Source organism: Heteronotia binoei, chromosome 13 (genome assembly GCF_032191835.1).
Source record: "Heteronotia binoei isolate CCM8104 ecotype False Entrance Well chromosome 13, APGP_CSIRO_Hbin_v1, whole genome shotgun sequence".
Taxonomy (NCBI): Eukaryota; Metazoa; Chordata; class Lepidosauria; order Squamata; family Gekkonidae; genus Heteronotia; species Heteronotia binoei.
The window spans coordinates 33,505,891-33,525,823 of NC_083235.1; the positions used below are offsets into that span (position 1 = coordinate 33,505,891).

At 41.4% G+C, this 19,933-nt stretch overlaps 1 protein-coding gene across 3 annotated transcripts in view; it reads left to right on the top strand.

Moving 5' to 3' along the window:
* SLC4A8 (solute carrier family 4 member 8) overlaps positions 1-18,771 on the top strand; it is a 132,733-nt gene extending 113,962 nt beyond the window's left edge. For all 3 annotated transcript variants that reach the window (XM_060253453.1, XM_060253454.1, XM_060253455.1), the window contains exons 19-25: positions 2,144-2,395; positions 6,309-6,377; positions 7,288-7,461; positions 9,772-9,909; positions 12,484-12,608; positions 16,099-16,201; positions 18,042-18,771. In XM_060253453.1, coding sequence (XP_060109436.1) covers positions 2,144-2,395; positions 6,309-6,377; positions 7,288-7,461; positions 9,772-9,909; positions 12,484-12,608; positions 16,099-16,186 — 846 coding nt within the window. In that variant the 3' untranslated portion in view covers positions 16,187-16,201; positions 18,042-18,771. The remainder of the gene's footprint in view (positions 1-2,143; positions 2,396-6,308; positions 6,378-7,287; positions 7,462-9,771; positions 9,910-12,483; positions 12,609-16,098; positions 16,202-18,041) is intronic.
* The last annotated feature ends 1,162 nt before the right edge of the window (positions 18,772-19,933 follow it).

The following is a 19,933-nucleotide window of genomic DNA, read 5'->3' on the forward strand; positions in this document are numbered from 1 at the left end:
GAGAGCCACTGCCAGTCTGAGAAGACAATACTGACTTTGATGGACCGAGGGGGGTCTGATTCAGTACAAGGCAGCTTCATATGTTCATGTTCACAAATTAATCCTCTATTAAAGTCCTTAAAGCAGAAAATTGAAGCAAATGATTTGAAACAGAGTTGAAACACATAAGCCAGAACCTAGTCTTGCTATCCTATTTCTGTTTTTAGGACAAGTTCCCCCCCCTCCTTCTCCCCAAATACTAGAATTTGGGGGCACCTGATGAAGTTGATGGACGACGATTTGTAACAGATGAAAGGAAATAGTTCTTTACTCAGTGTGTAATTGTGGAATTCACTGCCAATTGAAATGGTGATGTCTACTAACATAGAGGGTTTTAAAAGGGAGATTCATGGAGGACAGGTCCATCATTGGTTACTAGATGTGGTGACTGAATGAAGTTACAAAAGCAATAAACCTCTGAATACCACACTAGGAGGCAACGTTAGCAAAAGGTCTTGGCCTCTGTATCCTGTTTGCTGATCCTCTAGGGCAACTGATTGACCACTGTCTGAAATAGGATTCTGGACTAGATGGACCACTAGTCTGATCCAGCAGGGCACTGTTATATCATAGGACTAATGTTGGACATCAGAAAACATACTAAAATATAAATCCACTGGAAGCTTAATAGAAACTATTAGTAAAAATTGCCTGCAGCAGGTCGCTCCCCCACGCAAATGTGTTCCAAGGCATCACCTGGAATTATGGGAACATCTAATGCAGTGGGCACCTACTCCTTGGAGGTGTCCAAAAATTAGGGCTACAATTCTGGAGTTTCATCCTGTGGAACTTAACATTCCATTCTGAGTTATTTTCCTGCCATTGTTCTCGGGATTTCAGAACAAACTTAATCCCATCAGTCCTGTAACTTTTGCTTTCCATTCAAGTGGGTAGCCCTGTTGGTCTGAAGCAACAGAACAAGTTTTGATCTGGGTATAAGCTTTTATGTGCAGAATAAAACTTTTGTTGGTCTTAAGGTGCCACTGGACTCACTTTATGGGTATCTGAAGAAGCGTGCATGCACACAAAAACTTATACCCTGAATAAAACTTTGTTGGTCTTGAAGAAGAAGATGAAGATATTGGATTTATATCTCGCCCTCCACTCTGAATCTGAGTCTCAGAGCAGCTCACAATCTCCTTTATCTTCCTCCCCCACAACAGACACCCTGTGAGGTGGGTGGCTCTCATAGCAGCTGCCCTTTCAAGGACAACCTCTGCCAGAGCTATGGCTGACCCAAGGCCATTCCAGTATGTGCAAGTGGAGAAGTGGGGAATCAAACCTGGTTCTCCCAGATAAGAGTCCACACACTTAACCACTACACCAAACAGGCTCTCCAGTGCTGCTGGACTAAAAACTTTGTTCTTCTGCTTTCAATTTCAAGCAAAGACTTATATCCATCAATCCATGAATGAATTTATTTACCAACAGCCATCACCAGCTTTTCAATTCAAGCACGAAGCCGAAGTGCTCATCATTGAGGAAATATTCATGGGTGTAAGCATGCCAGAGTGGTAGCTAGGTGATGCTCCAGCTCATACTTTGGTTTACAGCTGTTAGTCTCTTTCATTATGCTTTGCTTTTCTGCTGCTCTTTAAAGGCAGGGACGGTGGATCAGAGGTTGAGCATCTGTTTGGTAAGCAGAAGGTCCCAGGTTCAATCCCTGGCATCTCCAACTAAAAAGGGTCCCGGCAAATAGGCATGAAAAACCTCAGCTTGAGACCCTGGAGATCCACTGCCAGTCTAAGTAGACAGTACTGACTTTGATGGACTGAGGGTCTGATTCAGTAGAAGGCAGCTTCATATGTTCATATATTTTCATATGTTCATGTTCAAGGCATCTACCACAAATGTGTAAAGATCAGTGCAGAAGAATCAGCACAAGGCTGACAGTGCAGGAATAAGTGAAAGAAAAAGCAAACACAACAAAACCTGGTGCAAATGTACTCTGAAGAGAAATCAGTGTGCCTGGGAGGAAGATGAAAGATGCTTCTTGAAGCATGCCAACAGTATCCTCTCCAGAATTTGATAGTGTTTCATGGCTTTTGGGAGGTACAATTTTCCATCCATGGCTTATCTCTGCTAATCAGTTGTGTTTCTACAGAAAGGATGCGGTTACCACTTGGATCTTCTCATGGTGGGCGCCATGCTTGGGGTGTGCTCAGTTATGGGACTGCCTTGGTTTGTTGCTGCCACTGTCCTTTCTATCAGTCATGTGAATAGCCTCAAGCTGGAATCCACATCAGCAGCACCTGGAGAACAACCTAAATTCCTGGGCATACGGGAGCAAAGAGTCACAGGCCTCATGATCTTTGTGCTGATGGGTCTCTCTGTTTTTATGACCGGCGTATTACAGGTAAATGCATGGGGGATGGGGCCATGTATTTTATATTCATTTGAAATGTGTGTATTCTGTGTTTTCGGACAGATTTGCTCCTGAGGTGATCTGCAGTGTTTACACTAAATCAAGAATTGCAGCAATCAGTTGAGCAACACAGTAATAAAACATTAAAATAATATTGCTATTAAACAAGTAGGACAGTAACAGCAGTAAATAATGAGAGAGCCAACAGTACGGAGTGCCACATCAGGCCATCTCCTCAGTTTCTGGTTAGCTTTGTTATTGACTAACAGCACTCCCATCTTATGTGGATTGAACTTCAGGTCGCTGGCCTTCATCCAGCCCATTTCCTCCTCCAGATATTTATTGAGGACATCCTCTGTCTCATCTGATTGAGATGAAAAGTGGAAATAGAGTTGGATATCACCAACACACTGATCACACTTTGTTCTAAACTTCCAAACACCCTCTCCCAGTAGTTTCATGTAGGTGTTAATACACGGTGTGGGAGATAGGATGGAACTCTGTGGGACTCCATAGCACAAGTGCTACAGGGCAGAATGATTGTTTCCAAGCAACATGTTTTGATAGTGTTCAGATGGATAGGACTGGAACGGCTGGAGTACAGTACCCTCGATACTCATCTCAGCCAACTGGGTCAGGAGAATATCATAGTACATGGTATCAAAAGCTGCTGACACATCCAGGGGAATCAGCAAGGTCACATTCCCTTCATCTCTCTCTCTCCCTCCCTCCCTCCCTCCCTCTCCTAGCAAAGGTTGTCCATCAAGGCAACTATAGTGATGGAATTTCTAATTTAGAGATATCTGGTGTATTTAAACAGTGTTAAGGAATTGTTAATTTGTGGACCTGCCCAAAAAATCATACAAACAACATCTACAACAAGGCTTAAGGACTGCTGAACAAGATTTTTAAAGTTGCTCTTTGTATTATAGTTTATTTTTCAAGCCATTCATTGCTCTGGTAGTCTTCACTTATGAACCCCGAAATATTATAGTAACCAGGCAATTTCAGTTCTAAAACCCAATCCAAAAACTGGATTGAGATAGTTCCAGATTTTCTGTCTCATCCAATAAAGTTTGGAGTTGCCTGGCGACAACACCAAAAGAGGGTATTTATTTATTTATTTATTTTACTTCATTTACTCTTTCTTCCCCTCAAATGGAACCCAAAGTGGCTTAACCCATTCTGTCCTCCATTTTATCCTCACAACCTCAGGTGGTAGGTTAAACTTATAGTGTGTGATTGGCCCCAAGTCAACCAGCATAGTAGAATAAGGATTTGAACCTGGGTCTCCCAGACCCTACTTTGACTACTACACACATTGATAAAGGCCTCTTCAAAAGGGTTTTTATGATCATCTTCTTCAGTGCAGTCATCACTCCTCCTCCTTCCATAAAGCATTTGCTACTCCCTGTGGATCCAGTTGGGTAATCCTCTTTTGCTCCTTGTCACTGGTCACAAAGTGCATGGGTCAGACACTCCTGGGCGTTGGCGTTGGCCTCCTCCAAGCCACTTGTCCACATTCTTTGTCAGCAACAACTGGAATGAATAAAAGCCACTGTGACCAAGCAGAATACTGATAAGCTCCCAAGACTGTCCTACTGAACTAGTTTGGTTGGATTAATGAGCATTTAGGGATACATGAGGACCGTAACTGCTTTGTAATTGGGACAAGTTTGTCACTAGGTAGAGTGGTGTTAGTAGGGACTAGACTTGGTTACAGAAATTAACAAGAAGACTCTGTTGCAAAAGTGCCCTTACAAGGTTATATTTGCAAAATATGCTCTCATGTAATGGTGGAGGAAAAGTAATGGGGCTTTTTAAATAAGAGAGGCATTTCCCCCCAGACCTTTATAATAGTGTTTCCTAATTTTTGATACCTGGAGCACAGCTTTCCCCCACTCTGGGTTATAAGTCTTCTTGTATTCAGCAGAAGTAATGAATTGTCTTATGTTCAAATGATAAACATCTATTTTCTTGATCAGTTCCAAGATTATCAGGCAGGCCATCCACTTTACAGTTATAGAATAATTTTTATTACCTTTGCTATTCCCCTTTGTCATTCTGGGTTCAGTAATGTGTCCTTGCTTTTGGAATGATAGTCTGCATCAGTAAATCCTAGCACGTCTTTCCTTCCATGAGTTTATAGCATTACCCAGGTATTGGCAGAGACAGGGAGAGGGTCCAGTGCTTCACAGAGTCTCCTCTTCGAGTAGGCATAGAACAGTGCATGTTTTCCAACATGATGTTGACATTTTTCAGAGATTGGCCATAGCTCAGGGGCAGGAACACATGTTTTGCATGCAGAGGGTCCCAGCTTCACTTCCTGGTATTTCCAGGTTAAGGAATTCAGGAGACGAATTGTTTGCTTAACTTTGGAGATGCACATGCCCAGATCAGTGTTATTATGATCCTTTTATTACAGGTGGGTGAGAGAGATGGTGGTTTCCCAAAGGTAATTTAGTGAGATCATAAATAAAAAGTATTCTTGATTCATAGTTCAGCCTTAGCCATTGTGCTGTTTAGGCATGCTCTCACAGCCAGTTACAGTCCTCAGCTTCTTTTCTGGATTTATGTGACCTTCTTCAGGTCAATTCATTGTGAGTGCAGATTCAGATTCAGAGCAAAATGCTCTCTGCAACCTCTTTATTTTCTTCAAAATTTACCACCCTCTCAATACCACTTAAGTATTTATATTAGGAGCAAGCCATTCCTGAACCTCTTCTCTAACAAGATGCAAAACCCTTCTGAATTTTGATGGCAAAAAGCTCTCAATATCACTTAGGTGTTTAATCTAGGAGCAAACCAACCTCTTCTCTAACCAGTCTTCTGAATTTTGCAGAGAGCATTTTGCCAGCCAAATCCAGAAGGCTTTTGCGTCTGTTTAGAGAAGACGTTAAGGTTTGGCTTACTCCCAGTATCAACATCGATTGTAACAAGAGGTGGATAACTTTGAAGAAAATAGGCATACTCCTGCGGGAGACTTTTGACTAAGTGAGCCTGTATCTGTGTGCTCATTGGATGTACTTTTCTTTGTAATATTGTGAAGTTGTACTTCTTTATAATGTGTACAAAAGATTTATATGACTCTTTAAAAAGTTTTACTAAAAGTGTTAGCCAGCATATCACAGTGTTTGTCCATATTCCCAACTGGGAATTGGAAGCCCTAAATAAAATGGAATAATCCTACAGTTCAGAGTTCATTTGAGTAGCCTAAGTCAACTTAATGGCTGCCAAACTACTTGGATGAGCATCGTTTTTGCAGATGTGCAGTTTTGAAAAAACCCTGGCATAAACTTGTTCAGGCTTTGAGGTCAGTCGGTACTGTAACTGAACAGACTTGGTGATTGACTTATGTCTGTTTATCACAGCTGAGCAAGGGAAGTCTGATTGTCAAACATATTTGACATAGAATTCACAGCATCATTAGTCAATCCCTGTTTAGCTTCAGCAGTATTGCTGAATCATGTACCTTCAAACCATACCCTGGCCTCCTCCCTAGAATGAAGACAACATCCCAAGCCCTTTCCTGAATACCTGTCTGCAGGTTTTTGTGTGCTGATAATACTGGAGCAAGCAATGTGCAACAGTCTTTGTGTGATTCATGCACCCATGACTTCTATTGAGTAGCCCACACATCCTTTGTGCTATCATACTTTCTCAAGGCCTTTGTTCAAGTTTGATTATAATGCACAGGATGCTGGCCAGTTCTTACAAATGGGAAAAAATTAATCTTTGTCCTACAGCACAGACCATCAGGGAAAATAAGGCCAATGCAAATGTGTAGCACACAAACCTGGCAAAAAGAAGGACAACATTTTAAAACAATATTAATTATAGGTATTGTTGCTGCGTATAAATTATAAGCTTTACATCTCTTGCAATATGTTCTGTTTCGTTTCAGTTTATACCCATGCCTGTCCTTTATGGAGTCTTCCTGTACATGGGTGTTTCTTCCCTGAGAGGAATTCAGGTATGCATTCATATAGGCTTTGGGGCAGGGAGTGTAAACTTAGGTCAGAGAAACTTAGATCAAAGAATGTCCAGCTGTAGGATGCAGTTCCTTAGAAAAGTACCATCATGACGGGAGTTCTTTGATTGTATGAGGGAATGTATGAGAGCATTTTAGAAAAACAGTATTTACATACCAAATGCTTTTACTTGCATGCATGGTATTAATAGCACACATAACACCTTGAAAGCATATAACGGGGTCTGCACAGCATTTCTGCACTTGCAATGACTTCTGCACAGGGAGTACAGCTTTCTCAGCTTCCCCACTATTATGGTAGCCTGAAACGCCCCCTAAAATCCTGTTCCTCAGGGTTCCCTCTCCCCCAGGAGCAGGACTTCAAGGGCATGGGGGGGGTGCTGTGGGAGAGGAGAGCCATGGGAATAATCCATGGGATCATGGAAATGCTGGGCTGAATCCAGCCCAGTGTTTTGCAGGTGTACACCTGTGTTTTAAGTGTTTGCCTGGAAATGAACTGCATGCCAAACCCATGTTTAGAAATGCATATTGTACAAGCACACATCAGAGAGCCAGGATTGGCTGCAACTCCCTATTGCAATGTATGGAAAGGTTTTGATTGTTGTTAATGTTGGACAGGAAGTGGAAGAGACCCATTTAAAAAAAATCACATTCTAGCCAACATAAACATCGAGATCGAGTTACAAGTACAGGAAATGCAAAAAAAACCACACGCACACACAACCCCCCCCCCCCAGTCCTCTGCCAGTTACCTTTGTATGATATATTCATATTGAAATGCTCTGCAGCTAAATTATAGGGATTTGTAGGGGCTATTTATTTATGAAGTTGTCCTCCATAATTAGTGCCTTATTTCAAATGCATGCTCTCTCGTGTCAAATACCATTCCCAGTTCTTTGATCGCCTGAAACTGTTTGGCATGCCTCCTAAACATCAACCGGACTTCATCTATCTGCGGCACGTCCCCTTGCGAAAAGTACATCTCTTCACTGCGATCCAGCTGACCTGCCTCGTCCTGCTCTGGATTATCAAAGCAACTCCTGCAGCTATCATCTTTCCTATGATGGTAAAAAAAAAATGAAAAAAAGAAACAACACTAAACAGGTCAAACCCTTTATATCAGGAGCAGTTGTATAATCATACCAGAGTTGTTCTCCAAAAGTTTGTTATTTATTGGGGGATGTGGGAAAGGGGCTAAATAACAGCAGAACAACTACAGCAGCAACCTCAGCAGAAATATAAGCATGGACCCTGCTCTAGCGTGATGGTAGCATAGGTCAGATAATAGGCAATGACACCAGTCAGCTGTGTGGCGAGAAGATGGTGCAGGGGTGGGTAGAGAATATACATTCTCACTCTCCCTGCTGATCAGCTGATTGACACTGTTACCAGTCTGCAAAACAGAGCTATGCGTATAGCATATAGCATACCTGGGTTATCTTTTGTTGTATTTATTAATCTGTGTACAGATGCAGTTCTTTATCCATCCCAGAGTAGAATCATAGAATCATAGAGTTGGAAGGGACCTCTAGAGTCATCTAGTCCAACCCCCTGCACAATGCAGGAAACTCACAAACACCTCCCCCAAAATTCACAGGATTTTCATTGCTGTCAGATGGCTATCTAGCCTCTATTTAAAACCTCCAAGGAAGGAGAGCCCACCACCTCCCAAGGAAGCCTGTTCCACTGAGGAATCGCTCTAATGGTCAGGAAGTTCTTCCTAATGTTGAGCCGGAAACTCTTTTGATTTAATTTCAGCCCATTTGTTCTGGTCCTATCTTCTGGGGCCACAGAAAATAATTCCACACCATCCTCTATATGACAGTCCTTCAAGTACTTGAAGATGGTGATCATATCACCTCTCAGCCGCCTCCTCTCCAGGCTGAACATGCCCAGCTCCTTCAACCTTTCCTCATAGGACTTGGTCTCCAGACCCCTCACCATCTTCATTGCCCTCTTCTGGACCCATTCCAGCTTGTCTGTATCCTTCTTAAAATGTGGTGCCCAAAACTGTACACAATACTCCAGGTGAGGTCTTACCAGAGCAGAGTAAAGCGATACCATCACATCCCGTGATTTGGACACTATACTTCTGTTGATACAGCCCAAAATTGCATTTGCCTTTTTAGCCAACATGTCACACTGTTGATTCATATTCAGCGTATGATCCACTAAGACCCCTAGATCCTTTTTGCACATACTACTAAGATAAATCTCCCCCATCCTATAACCATGTATTGGATTTTTTCTACCTAAATGCAGAACTTTACATTTATCCCTGTTAAAATTAATTTAAAATTGATTTTAGTCCAGTTTTCCAGCCTGTCAGGGTCATCCTGTATCCTGTTTCTGTCTTCTTCTGTGTTTGCAACCCCTCCCAATTGAGTATCATCTGCAAATTTAATAAGCTTTCCCTCTATTCCTTCATCCAAATCATTGATAAAGATGTTGAACAAAACAGGTCCCAGGACAGATCCTTGAGGCACTCCACTTGTTACTCCTCTCCAAGAGGATGAGGAACCATTCACAAGTACACTTTGGGTGCGATCTGTCAACCAGTTACAGATCCACCTAATGGTAACAGGATCCAAACCACATTTTACCAACTTGTCAACAAGGATAGTATCTGGAACCTTATCAAAAGCCTTACTGAAATCAAGATAAACGATGTCTAGAGCATTCCCCCTGATGCAGCACTTTCTCAAAAAAAGAGATCAAGTTAGTCTGACATGACTTGTTCTTGAGAAACCCATGCTGGCTCTTAGTAATCATACCCAGTAGGTGAACACGTGCCTACTTCCAAACAGGTGAATTGCCTAGCTGGATAAAGGTGGCTGTGTTTCACAAAGAACAAGAAGAAGAGAATTTTAAAAGCCTACCAGATCTTGTTTTGCCTCCTTATATCCTTTCTTCAGCAGTCCCCAGAATAGTCTATCATGCGGGAGGTAAAAGTAGAAAGCAGCATTGAGGGTACCCAGACTTTCCTACTCCCTGTTAAAGAATGTCTGACTTTTAAGGAAAAGTAGGAAACTTTCTGCTCTGTTATGTTGAAATCATTCCCCAAGCAGTTCAGAATTAGACCATTTGATAAAGGTTTTAAACCACTTTGCTGGGGGTTCCAGGTGGTCTGAATTCATCTTTTTCTTACCTCCAGTGCTGCTGCTAAGCTTTCTACTTCTTCTTTCCCTAGAGATTTCAGAAGGCTTTTAGTGTAATCAATAGACTCATTGTTGCAGTATTGATTCTGGTTTTATAGCTCCATGAAAGAGAAATACTCAAACCCGGCTGTGACAGTCTCTGCTGGTGAGTGCTCTCATGATAATGTGAGCTTTTCTTCCCCCTCCCCTTATTCTCTCCTCCCCCAAACACATACCAGGTTTTGGCATTGGTCTTCGTCCGGAAGGTTATGGATTTCTGTTTTTCAAAGAGGGAACTAAGCTGGCTCGATGACCTCATGCCAGAGAGCAAGAAGAAAAATCTGGAGGATGCCAAAAACAAAGCAAACGCTGAAGAGGTAAATGTATATATGCACACTTACATATTTGTAAGAACTTGAAGATGCTTCAGTAGACTTCTTAAATTTTAAACATTTCATTGATTATACTACAAGTTACCAATAAAGAGCAGAACAGAACAAAAAATATTGACGCATATATCACACCAAAACAAAAATTGTAATAGTTTGTATACAAAACAAACAGCTCGTGTCAAAATATCTTACAAGTATACAAAGATCCATGCTTCAGTAGACTTAAGAGCAATCCCTCAAATCCTTTTGTGTTGTATTTATCAACCCAAGACTCGCTTCTCCTCATTCACATCTTTGCTTTGAATTCCCCAGATCATGTGTGAGAAGGAGAGGAGCAATTAAGTGCACAGCAGCAGGTTGTTAAGCTAAGATCTAGGCCTGTTGAGAGAATAGTTCATAAAGGTATCAGCAGTGAGACCTGCTGATGGAAACTTCTAGGTATCGCTTGTTATACACCAGCGAAGGCAATAGGAGACAGCCATGAGAACCAGCCTGCAGATGTTCATGGCCTCTGAGGCATCTTTGCCAATATCATATGGATGAACACAAAATCTTGCTAATGTAACATTTACACATGTGATGTGTTTAGGAGGAGGGCTACCAACCCACCATGGATTTTCCTCTCAGGGCAGCGGCTAACAAAGGAATTTGTATAATCAAGTTGCAAAGGAATTTCCTAATCTAGGGTAGCTTCTGGAAAGGATGCTATGGGCATATTATGAGAGACTGTATGTATTATGGCTTCCTGTAACACACTAGAGCCATTTCCTGATGTTGTGTCCTAGTCCAATTTCATAGTAGTCTCAGGAAATTAGCTTCTGCTGTGCTGTTCCATCTTTCTGCAAAGAAGGGATTTTTTTTCTTTATAAGGTGGTTGCCTTGTACTATAATGGCCCATCTACTTCAGGTAGACTGTCAAAGGGGTGACTTCCTTGTCGTGACACTGCTAAGTGAATCTCTCTGCATCTCCCTTTTACCAGGGCTTTTTTTGTAGCAGGAACTCCTTTGCATATTAAGCCACACACCCCTAATGTAGCCAATCCTCCTGGACCTTACAGTAGGCCCTGTAAGCTCTTGGAGAATTGGCTACATCAGGAGGTGTGGCCTAATATGCAAAGGAGTTCCTGCTACAAAGAAGGACTGCCTTTTACTAATTTACCAGTCCCTGATTTTCCCCCACTCTGTCTTGGCGGTGGAAAGAGCTATCAAGTCATAGCAGACTTATGGCAACCTAGTAGATTTTTCAAGGCAAGAGACGGTTTGCCATTGCCTGCCTCCATGTCATGTCCCTGGTATTCCTTGGAGGGCTCCCATCCTGATGCTAGCCGGAAATGACTTTGCTTAGCTTCCAAGATCTGTCAAGACTGGGCTAGCCTGGGCCATCCAGGTCAGGGCCCATCCCGCCTTACCTATTATTTATTTATTTACTTCATTTATACTTAGCCTTGTTCCTCACTGAGGGACCGAAAGCCGCTTACATTATTCTGCTATCTTCACAACAACTGTGTGATACAGATTAGGGTTGCAGTCAGATGACAGACTTGGTCACTCCTCTGATTTCTCCATAACTATTTGTTTCAGAGAAATTTGATCATACATGCTACCCTAATCCCGCCTCAAGTGATCAGACTACCACTGCATGGTCACCATAGAGTGGTGGGCTGGCATTTTTGTTTTTTAAAAATGTCTGCTTTGCGTATGCGCATAACCACTTATTTGCCATTGGGCGAATATACAGTTTTGTGCATGTTGTTAACAGTGTGTGTGTGTGGGGGGGGAAGCAGCCAGGGAGCAGAAGTCTCAGACCTCCCAAATGGCTTAAGTGTGCTACAGAGAGATCAGACATCGGAAGTGTGCAGTGAGACTGGCTCAATTGAAAAACACTGGACTTTATCCAGTGTCATGAAAGTTGGGGGTGAAGATAAGGAGCCAGTGAGTGGGGAACAGAAGACAGAAGTGGCTGTCTGGATGAGCACTTTAAATCCATAGGGAGAAGCAACGACAATGGATCAAAGTGCTCATATGACTGTGACCTAGGTTGAGAGAGAGTGACTGGCTCAAGGTTACCCAACAAGCTTCCCTTGAAGAGTGGGGATTCAAACCTGAATCTCCCAGATCGTTAGTCAGACATTCTAACTACTACACCATACTGGCTTTCTATTATATAGACTGACCTCGTTTGGATGGGACCAAGTTGATGCTAAATAATAAGATGAAATAATTGCAGTAATAATAGAATTTCTGGTGTCTGAATGACAGTTAGATAGCTCATAAAGTTCAGGATGTGTTTATTTACCCCTTTCTTCATAAGCAGGAAACCTGCTGAAGACTGTAACTTTTAGTAAATATAATGAGTACAATCTTGCAATGGTTAGCCATTACCAAGCCTCAATGAACTTTGTGAGAAAATGTGTCCAACTGTGTCACGTTTCACTGATGTCAAGGGGGTTGAATGGGACTATCTTTTGCTGAATTTGTGCGGAGAATAGGAGTATGGTATACAACTTTCAGCTTATTTCAACAAGAGTCAGTAAGAATTGCTTGTTAAATGTCAAATAGGAATCTGAAAAGATGATGGAAAACGGTCAAACTGTGATTGAAATACCGGTAGTGAATACAAATTATCTGGCGGTGCCAGGGACTGAAGCAATGACACGCAATATTTCATCAAGAAATAACAACAGGTAAAAAACAACAGTAGTGCTTCCAAAGAACCCTTCAGCCTTCACAATTTAGACATGCTGCTGATCAAGGACTGGTGTAAATTTTTGGTGGGTGATAGGGCTGTAAACTTCATGTCCAAGTTCAGACATGAGAAACTTGCTGTAATTCAAACTATGGTTGTTTGAGGCTGTGGCATTAACTGTGGTTAATTGGGGGATATAAAACCAGAACTGGAAACCATAATTTGTAGTTTATTGTCCATAGTTTTGATCAAAATACATGTTTGTTCACTAGAAGATCTGGGTTTCCTAATCTAATGTGTTTTCTCTTCCGTCACATGTTAGCTGCAGGGAAGTCATTTTAAAGATCAGAGAGAATGTATTTTGGCTTGAACTGCATCCGGGAAGCTGAGTATTCTAGTGAACATTTCAGTCTTTAGTCTTAGCTGTAGTTTCACATAACGTGTGAATGCAGACATTCTGACTGAAAGCTAGTTTACCTCAACAAATGCTAGTTTCAACACCTTCCCTCTGTCTCTGGAGAAGGTGGTGCTGGGAAACAAGCCAGCTTTAAGCCAGGATGTCTGTATTCACACATTATGCAGAAGTATCATTACAACTGAGCGCCAAAATACACAATAAGTTTCTTCCCGGAATGAATTTGGGTTCTCTGAACCAGGTTCTGAGTGATCATTCGCAAGCTGAATCCTGATTTCACAAACTGACCTTAGTTAAAATAAGCCATGGTTTTGCATTTCCAGTCCACTGCTTCCCTTTATGCTGGTGTAGACACTCATGGCTCACATTAGTGAGATTTGGCCAGTGCTGTTATAGAATTCCTGATCTGTTGTGAGGAAGACCACTGTGAAAACTTTATGACCAGGCTGAAAATTCAGGCATTTCTGAAAATTCGGTTTCTGTTTCTTTTGCCTTGATTCCATTTGTGCCCTCCCAGCATACACCCTGGGTGTGGCAGTGTGATCCCCTTCTGCCCAACCAACCTCCTCCTGGCACTGTGCTTTTGAAGAGCTCTCTGTCTACAGTAGCAAAAATGCTGAGCTTGGAAATGTTATTCTCCTCTTTCACAACTGGAATCCAGCAGTGCCTTAGAGACCAAAAAGATTTTGGGGGTGTAAGCTGAGTATTTGGGGTGCAATATGAGGAGAATATTGCAAAAAACATAAAGACCAACAATAAAAATTTCTTCAAATATATTAGAAGTAGGAAACCAGCCAGGGAGGCAGTGGGGCCCTTGAATGACAATGGGGTAAAAGGATTACTGAAGGAGGATAGGGAAATGGCTGAGAAGCTGAATACATTTTTTGCCTCCGTCTTCACTGTGGAAGATGAGAACTTTTTGCCCGCCCCAGAACCACTAATTTTGGAAGGGGGGTTGAAAGACCTGAGTCAGATTGAGGTGACAAAAGAGGAGGTCCTACAACTGATAGACAAATTAAAAACTAATGTCACCGGGTCCGGATGGCATACATCCGAGAGTTCTGAAAGAACTCAAAGTTGAACTTGTGGATCTTCTAACAAAAATCTGTAATCTTTCATTGAAATCTGCCTCTGTTCCCGAGGACTGGAAGGTAGCAAATGTCACCCCCATCTTTAAAAAGGGTTCCAGAGGCGATCCGGGAAATTATAGGCCAGTCAGTCTGACTTCAATACCGGGAAAGTTGGTAGAAAGCATTATCAAGGACAGAATGAGTAGGCACATTGATGGACATGGGTTATTGAGGAAGACTCAGCATGGGTTCTGCAAGGGAAGATCTTGCCTCACTAACCTGTTACATTTCTTTGAGGGGGTGAACAAACATGTGGACAAAGGAGACCCGATAGATGTTGTTTACCTTGACTTCCAGAAAGCTTTTGATAAAGTTCCTCATCAAAGGCTCCTTAGAAAGCTTGAGAGTCATGGAGTAAAAGGACAGGTCCTCTTGTGGATCAAAAACTGGCTGAGTAATAGGAAGCAGAGAGTGAGTATAAATGGGCAGTCTTCGCAGTGGAGGACGGTAAGCAGTGGGGTGCCGCAGGGCTCGGTACTGGGTCCCATGCTCTTTAACTTGTTCATAAATGATTTAGAGTTGGGAGTGAGCAGTGAAGTGGCCAAGTTTGCGGATGACACTAAATTGTTCAGGGTGGTGAGAACCAGAGAGGATTGTGAGGAACTCCAAAGGGATCTGTTGAGGCTGGGTGAGTGGGCGTCAACGTGGCAGATGCGGTTCAATGTGGCCAAGTGGAAAGTAATGCACATTGGGGCCAAGAATCCCAGCTACAAATACAAGTTGATGGGGTGTGAACTGGCAGAGACTGACCAAGAGAGAGATCTTGGGGTCGTGGTAGATAACTCACTAAAAATGTCAAGACATTGTGCGTTTGCAATAAAAAAGGCCAACGCCATGCTGGGAATTATTAGGAAGGGAATTGAAAACAAATCAGCCAGTATCATAATGCCCTTGTATAAATCGATAGTGCGGTCTCTTTGGAGTACTGTGTGCAGTTCTGGTCGCCGCACCTCAAAAAGGATATTATAGCATTGGAGAAAGTCTAGAAAAGGGCAACTAGAATGATTAAAGGGCTGGAACACTTTCCCTATGAAGAAAGGTTGAAACGCTTGGGACTCTTTAGCTTGGAGAAACGTCGACTGCGGGGTGACATGATAGAGGTTTACAAGATAATGCATGGGATGGAGAAAGTAGAGAAAGAGGTACTTTTCTCCCTTTCTCACAATACAAGAACTCATGGGCATTCGATGAAATTGCTGAGCAGACAGGTTAAAATGGATAAAAGGAAGTACTTCTTCACCCAAAGGGTGATTAACATGTGGAATTCACTGCCACAGGAGGTGGTGGCGGCCACAAGCATGGCTACCTTCAAGAGGGGTTTAGATAAAAATATGGAGCAGAGGTCCATCAGTGGCTATTACCCACAGTGTGTGTGTGTGTGTATATATATATATATATATATATATATATATATATATATATATAATTTTTTTTGGCACTGTGTGACACAGAGTGTTGGACTGGATGGGCCATTGGCCTGATCCAACATGGCTTCTCTTATGTTCTTAAGCTTTTGAGAGTCAAAGCTCCCTTCATCAAATCCCAGAGGGATCTGACTCTCCAAAGCAATTGCACCCCAAATCTTCCTGGTCTCTTAAGGTGCTATTGGATTTAAATCTAGCTGGTGTACTGCAGACCAACATGGCTACCCTGTGAAACTGTCTTCCACAACTGTATCCTTAGCCTTCTCTGAGGGGAGCTCAGAGCTGTCTACATGGAATTATTCCATGTATCCACTCAGCATGGCATCCTTTGAGATTAACTGATACTTCATCATAATTTCATTAGTGGTGTTTAGTTAAAATTCCAGAAAATCCTTTAAATGTAATTATCAGAAATATTTTTAAAAGATATCTTGAGGTGGGGGATCTCACTGCATAGCACATTACTGTCCTTTTGAAGCTTTCACTGTACTGGTTTTTGAACTAAAATGTTTATTTCAGGACAGACCCGGCAGACATTAACATCTCAGATGAAATGTCCAAAACAACTGTGTGGAAGACTATCACCATGAATACAGAAAAACTCTAAATCCAAAGAGAAGAGGTATGGCAATTCTTAATGGGAGAGCCCCAGATTTGCGTTTCCATATGCACCTGAATCCCCCCATCAACCCTTTAGATTTGATTATTTTAGATGCTCATGAAAGTGGAAGCAGGCACAAAGCTACAGATGATTTTTAAGAGTGCTCTACTGACATGAGGTGGATGCACCCGTGGCTACCATTTTTAAATCCCATATGTATGCTTTGTGGTGGCAGACAGGGCCAGAAAAAACGACCAGTCTCGTTGTGATCACTTGAAGATCTTGGTTTATTCCCATCAGCCGTGCTTTCACGGTGAAGCCATTTTTAATTGTTTCTTTCCAAAACACAAAAGTTTTCTTCTGCATGATTATGGTCTAGTTACTTTACTTTACTTTACTTTATTCGATTTATATCCCGCCCTACCCCACCGAGGTGGGCTCAGGGCGGCTTACAACAATAAAAGCTAACAAAGGTCGATTTAAATACAATTAAAATTATACAATAAAATACATAAAAGCCTAAAAATACATAAAACTCACATCGATATACACTATGCTACTATTCCTTAAATCAGTCCTTCATATATTATATTTAGTTATATAACTATATAAATAATATATAGTTATATATTATTTCTCAGCTGATACATTTACTACATAACTGTTTGGCAACCTCTGACATACAAACGTGGGAATGGAACTAAACTTCCACAAATTGTGGAAGTTCATTCACATGGATCTTTCCTGCTTTGCCTGTGGCTAGCAGTGTCCTGCCTCCTCGAAAAGCCATTTATTTATGAGACTTTTAAAAGTTGCTGCTCACCTAAAGGGTCTCATGGCAACTTGCAACTTTAAAACCAATAAGATAAAAACAAATAACAATATAAAACATTATTGAAAGATTAAAAAACTCTCACATTACCTCTGTTAAACAGTGGTTAACCTCCAAAGGCAAATCTAAACAATTCAGTTTTGCATATACATATATATATGTATATGCAAGTCCTGCAAAACTGAATATATATATACCCAAAACTTGTTATATACACACAAAATAAAAATATGTATAATTTCAGTAGTACCTAAATCAGACCATTATGCTATGTCGGTTCTATAAAACTGCAAGATTTTGTCCCTTAAATTTTCATCCAGTTTGATCTTAACCAAGTGCAAAATGAAAGGTTGCTAATTCTAAAGAAATCTTCTTTAAATAGTTTATTTCCCTACATAGCTATGTATACAGCAATTCTGTCTGTAAGCATAATAAAACTACCCTCTGGGTATCCAAAACTCTCTGTTAGGTAACAGAGCTTATTTCCACCGCTGCGCTAAAATTATTCTTGCAGCTGTGAGGAAAGTTTTTAATGAGATACTTAGATTCTGTTTGAACTCTCTAATGAAATATTGCAGAAGGGGACATTCTAGAGTCACCTGGAATCCCCACCCACTTTAATCCTGGTGCAAGTTTTGCTTTGCTCACAGAGCTTTTCCCACCCATCTGAGAGTGATGTGGAACCGTTTTATCAGGGTCCCATTTTTTGTTCTGGTCGTGTACTGTTCAGGAAGGTTGCTAGATCATCAGCAGCCACCTTACTGGAAGGCATGTGGAGGAGGGTTGGCAAAAGGGGGGAGGTAGGCCCAGATCCATTTATTTCATGAATTCCCACCATTTGTGGGAGCCTGGATCTTAAACCTGCTCAGTGCAATGCTTCACACACACACCCTTAAAAATGAGAGAATGCTTCGCACCCACACCCTTAACAACATTCTGAGGAACAGTGGGATATCAGTAATGGTGAGGCAATGAATTTTGGGCTAATATTCAGAACTAAAATTACATCACTATTTTCTTGATCCACAGTTTTGCTTATTCAGGCCTCTCGGCTTTGGGCAAGAAGGAGGAGCAGCAGCACATGAAGAGATGACTCAGGGAAGAGCAAAATGTGTGGACAAAGGTGGAAAAATAACTTTCAGAATGGAGAAAGGCACAAGCTAACAAACTGCCCCGGGTGCTTTCTTCATACAAGTAACTGGGGTTCATATTAAAAGCCATTTAGAAGTTTTTTTTATTGTGTGCTTCAGTGGGCATTCTAAATATCTTCAGACCAGCAAATCAAGACGCACACGCAGTTGTTGAAAGTTCAGTGTTAAAAGCCTCCGTATGTGTGTGTATGCATTTGCTGTGTTGCAGTTTCTTAGTTGTAGAGGGACTGCTACTGCTGCGTACTTTATTTTTAAAGTTAACAGTTTCTTTCCAATATAACCTTTGAATGTATAACAACAGTAATAACAAGAAATATTTTAGGATTTGTTTTTTGTAATCTCCGTACTGATTTGCTATGGGTTCAGTGAAGGATTTTGGCTGGGTATCAGAGGAGCAAATGAATTCTTAACGAATAACAAAATGTAAATGTTTTCAAGCAGGGCTGGGAACAAGCTCCTCTTGGACGGTGGTCCTCTCTGAATGTCTCGTTTTAATCTATTTTTTAAACAAAAACGTTGTTTAAATTCTGTTCAGCGCCTTAATTTTATTTATGGTTTTGCAACTGTTCTGAAGACAAGACTTTAATAAACCAAAACATGTAAAATTATTTCTATCACAGTATAGACTGGATCAAACATCTGTGCATTGCATTGTCAGTATATGTTCAGCGACAAGTTGAATCCAACAAAATCAAAACACTGGCCATGGAAATGAGCAGCTAGTAGGAGAGAGGAGGGGGATTGGTCCAATGGCTGTCTGATGTCACACTTGGCATCATCCTAAAATGGGTATGCCTACAACCAATGTCATACTGGGGGCAGCAGTAGACAGTCTAGGCTTGGCAATGTGATGTAAAGTTTGATGCCTAGGGAATTGTTTTTTGTTTTTTTTAAAAACACTTTGTAGAAAAAAGATGTCAGAATGGTTTACATAGGAACTTTTCTGGGAATGAGCATAGGAATAGACTCCACTACTCTTTTTTTAAAGTCTTACTCATAAGGTGGCCTATTATTTCACATCTGTACTCAGGAAACCACCTCAGCTCCGAAGACCTGTTCTTACACACAATCATATACCTAATTCTGAAGACTGCCTGTTTTTTAAAAAAATCAGCACAATAGGGTCATCTAAGGACAGGACAGATTCAGAAATATTTGACAATATCGTGAGTTAATCCCCCCCCCCCCAATAATGCATATATATATATTTTTAAAGACCCTGTGCAGAAAAGGTTTATGGCTGGGGGAGCACATGATCAGGAGGGCTGGAGTGTGTTCAGGGGAAGTACAGAGCAAGAGAAGAGGATGCTGGGACCAGCAAGAGAAGGATGGGGTTTCCTCTGTCCCTTGAGTCCTCACATGTCCTACTTGTCATATGTTTTTGCTTACCCTTTTCTTTTGCATTAAAAACTGTGCCCATTATCCAACAACAACCACAAAAAACGTTTGAACTCATCAAGTCTCCGTTTTCATTTGCTCATCCATTCTGTTTTCTCCCGGCACATATCTGACAGCACAATCCTTTGCAGACTTATTCCAGTATAAGTTGATTTCACTGGGTTTAGACTGGACTAACTTTGCATTTAGACTGGACTAAAGTTGCAGTATTATCTGTCAGACATTCTCCAGGTCAGGTCAAGCCACATCAATTCTTTCTGTAATTCTTCTTCTACCAATGGTTCATAAAGTGAACAAGCAAGTGGTTTCTTTGGAATTCTCTTTTATCCTTTAAAAACAGTTGCTTCTCCTCCTCCTCCTTCAGCATTGATC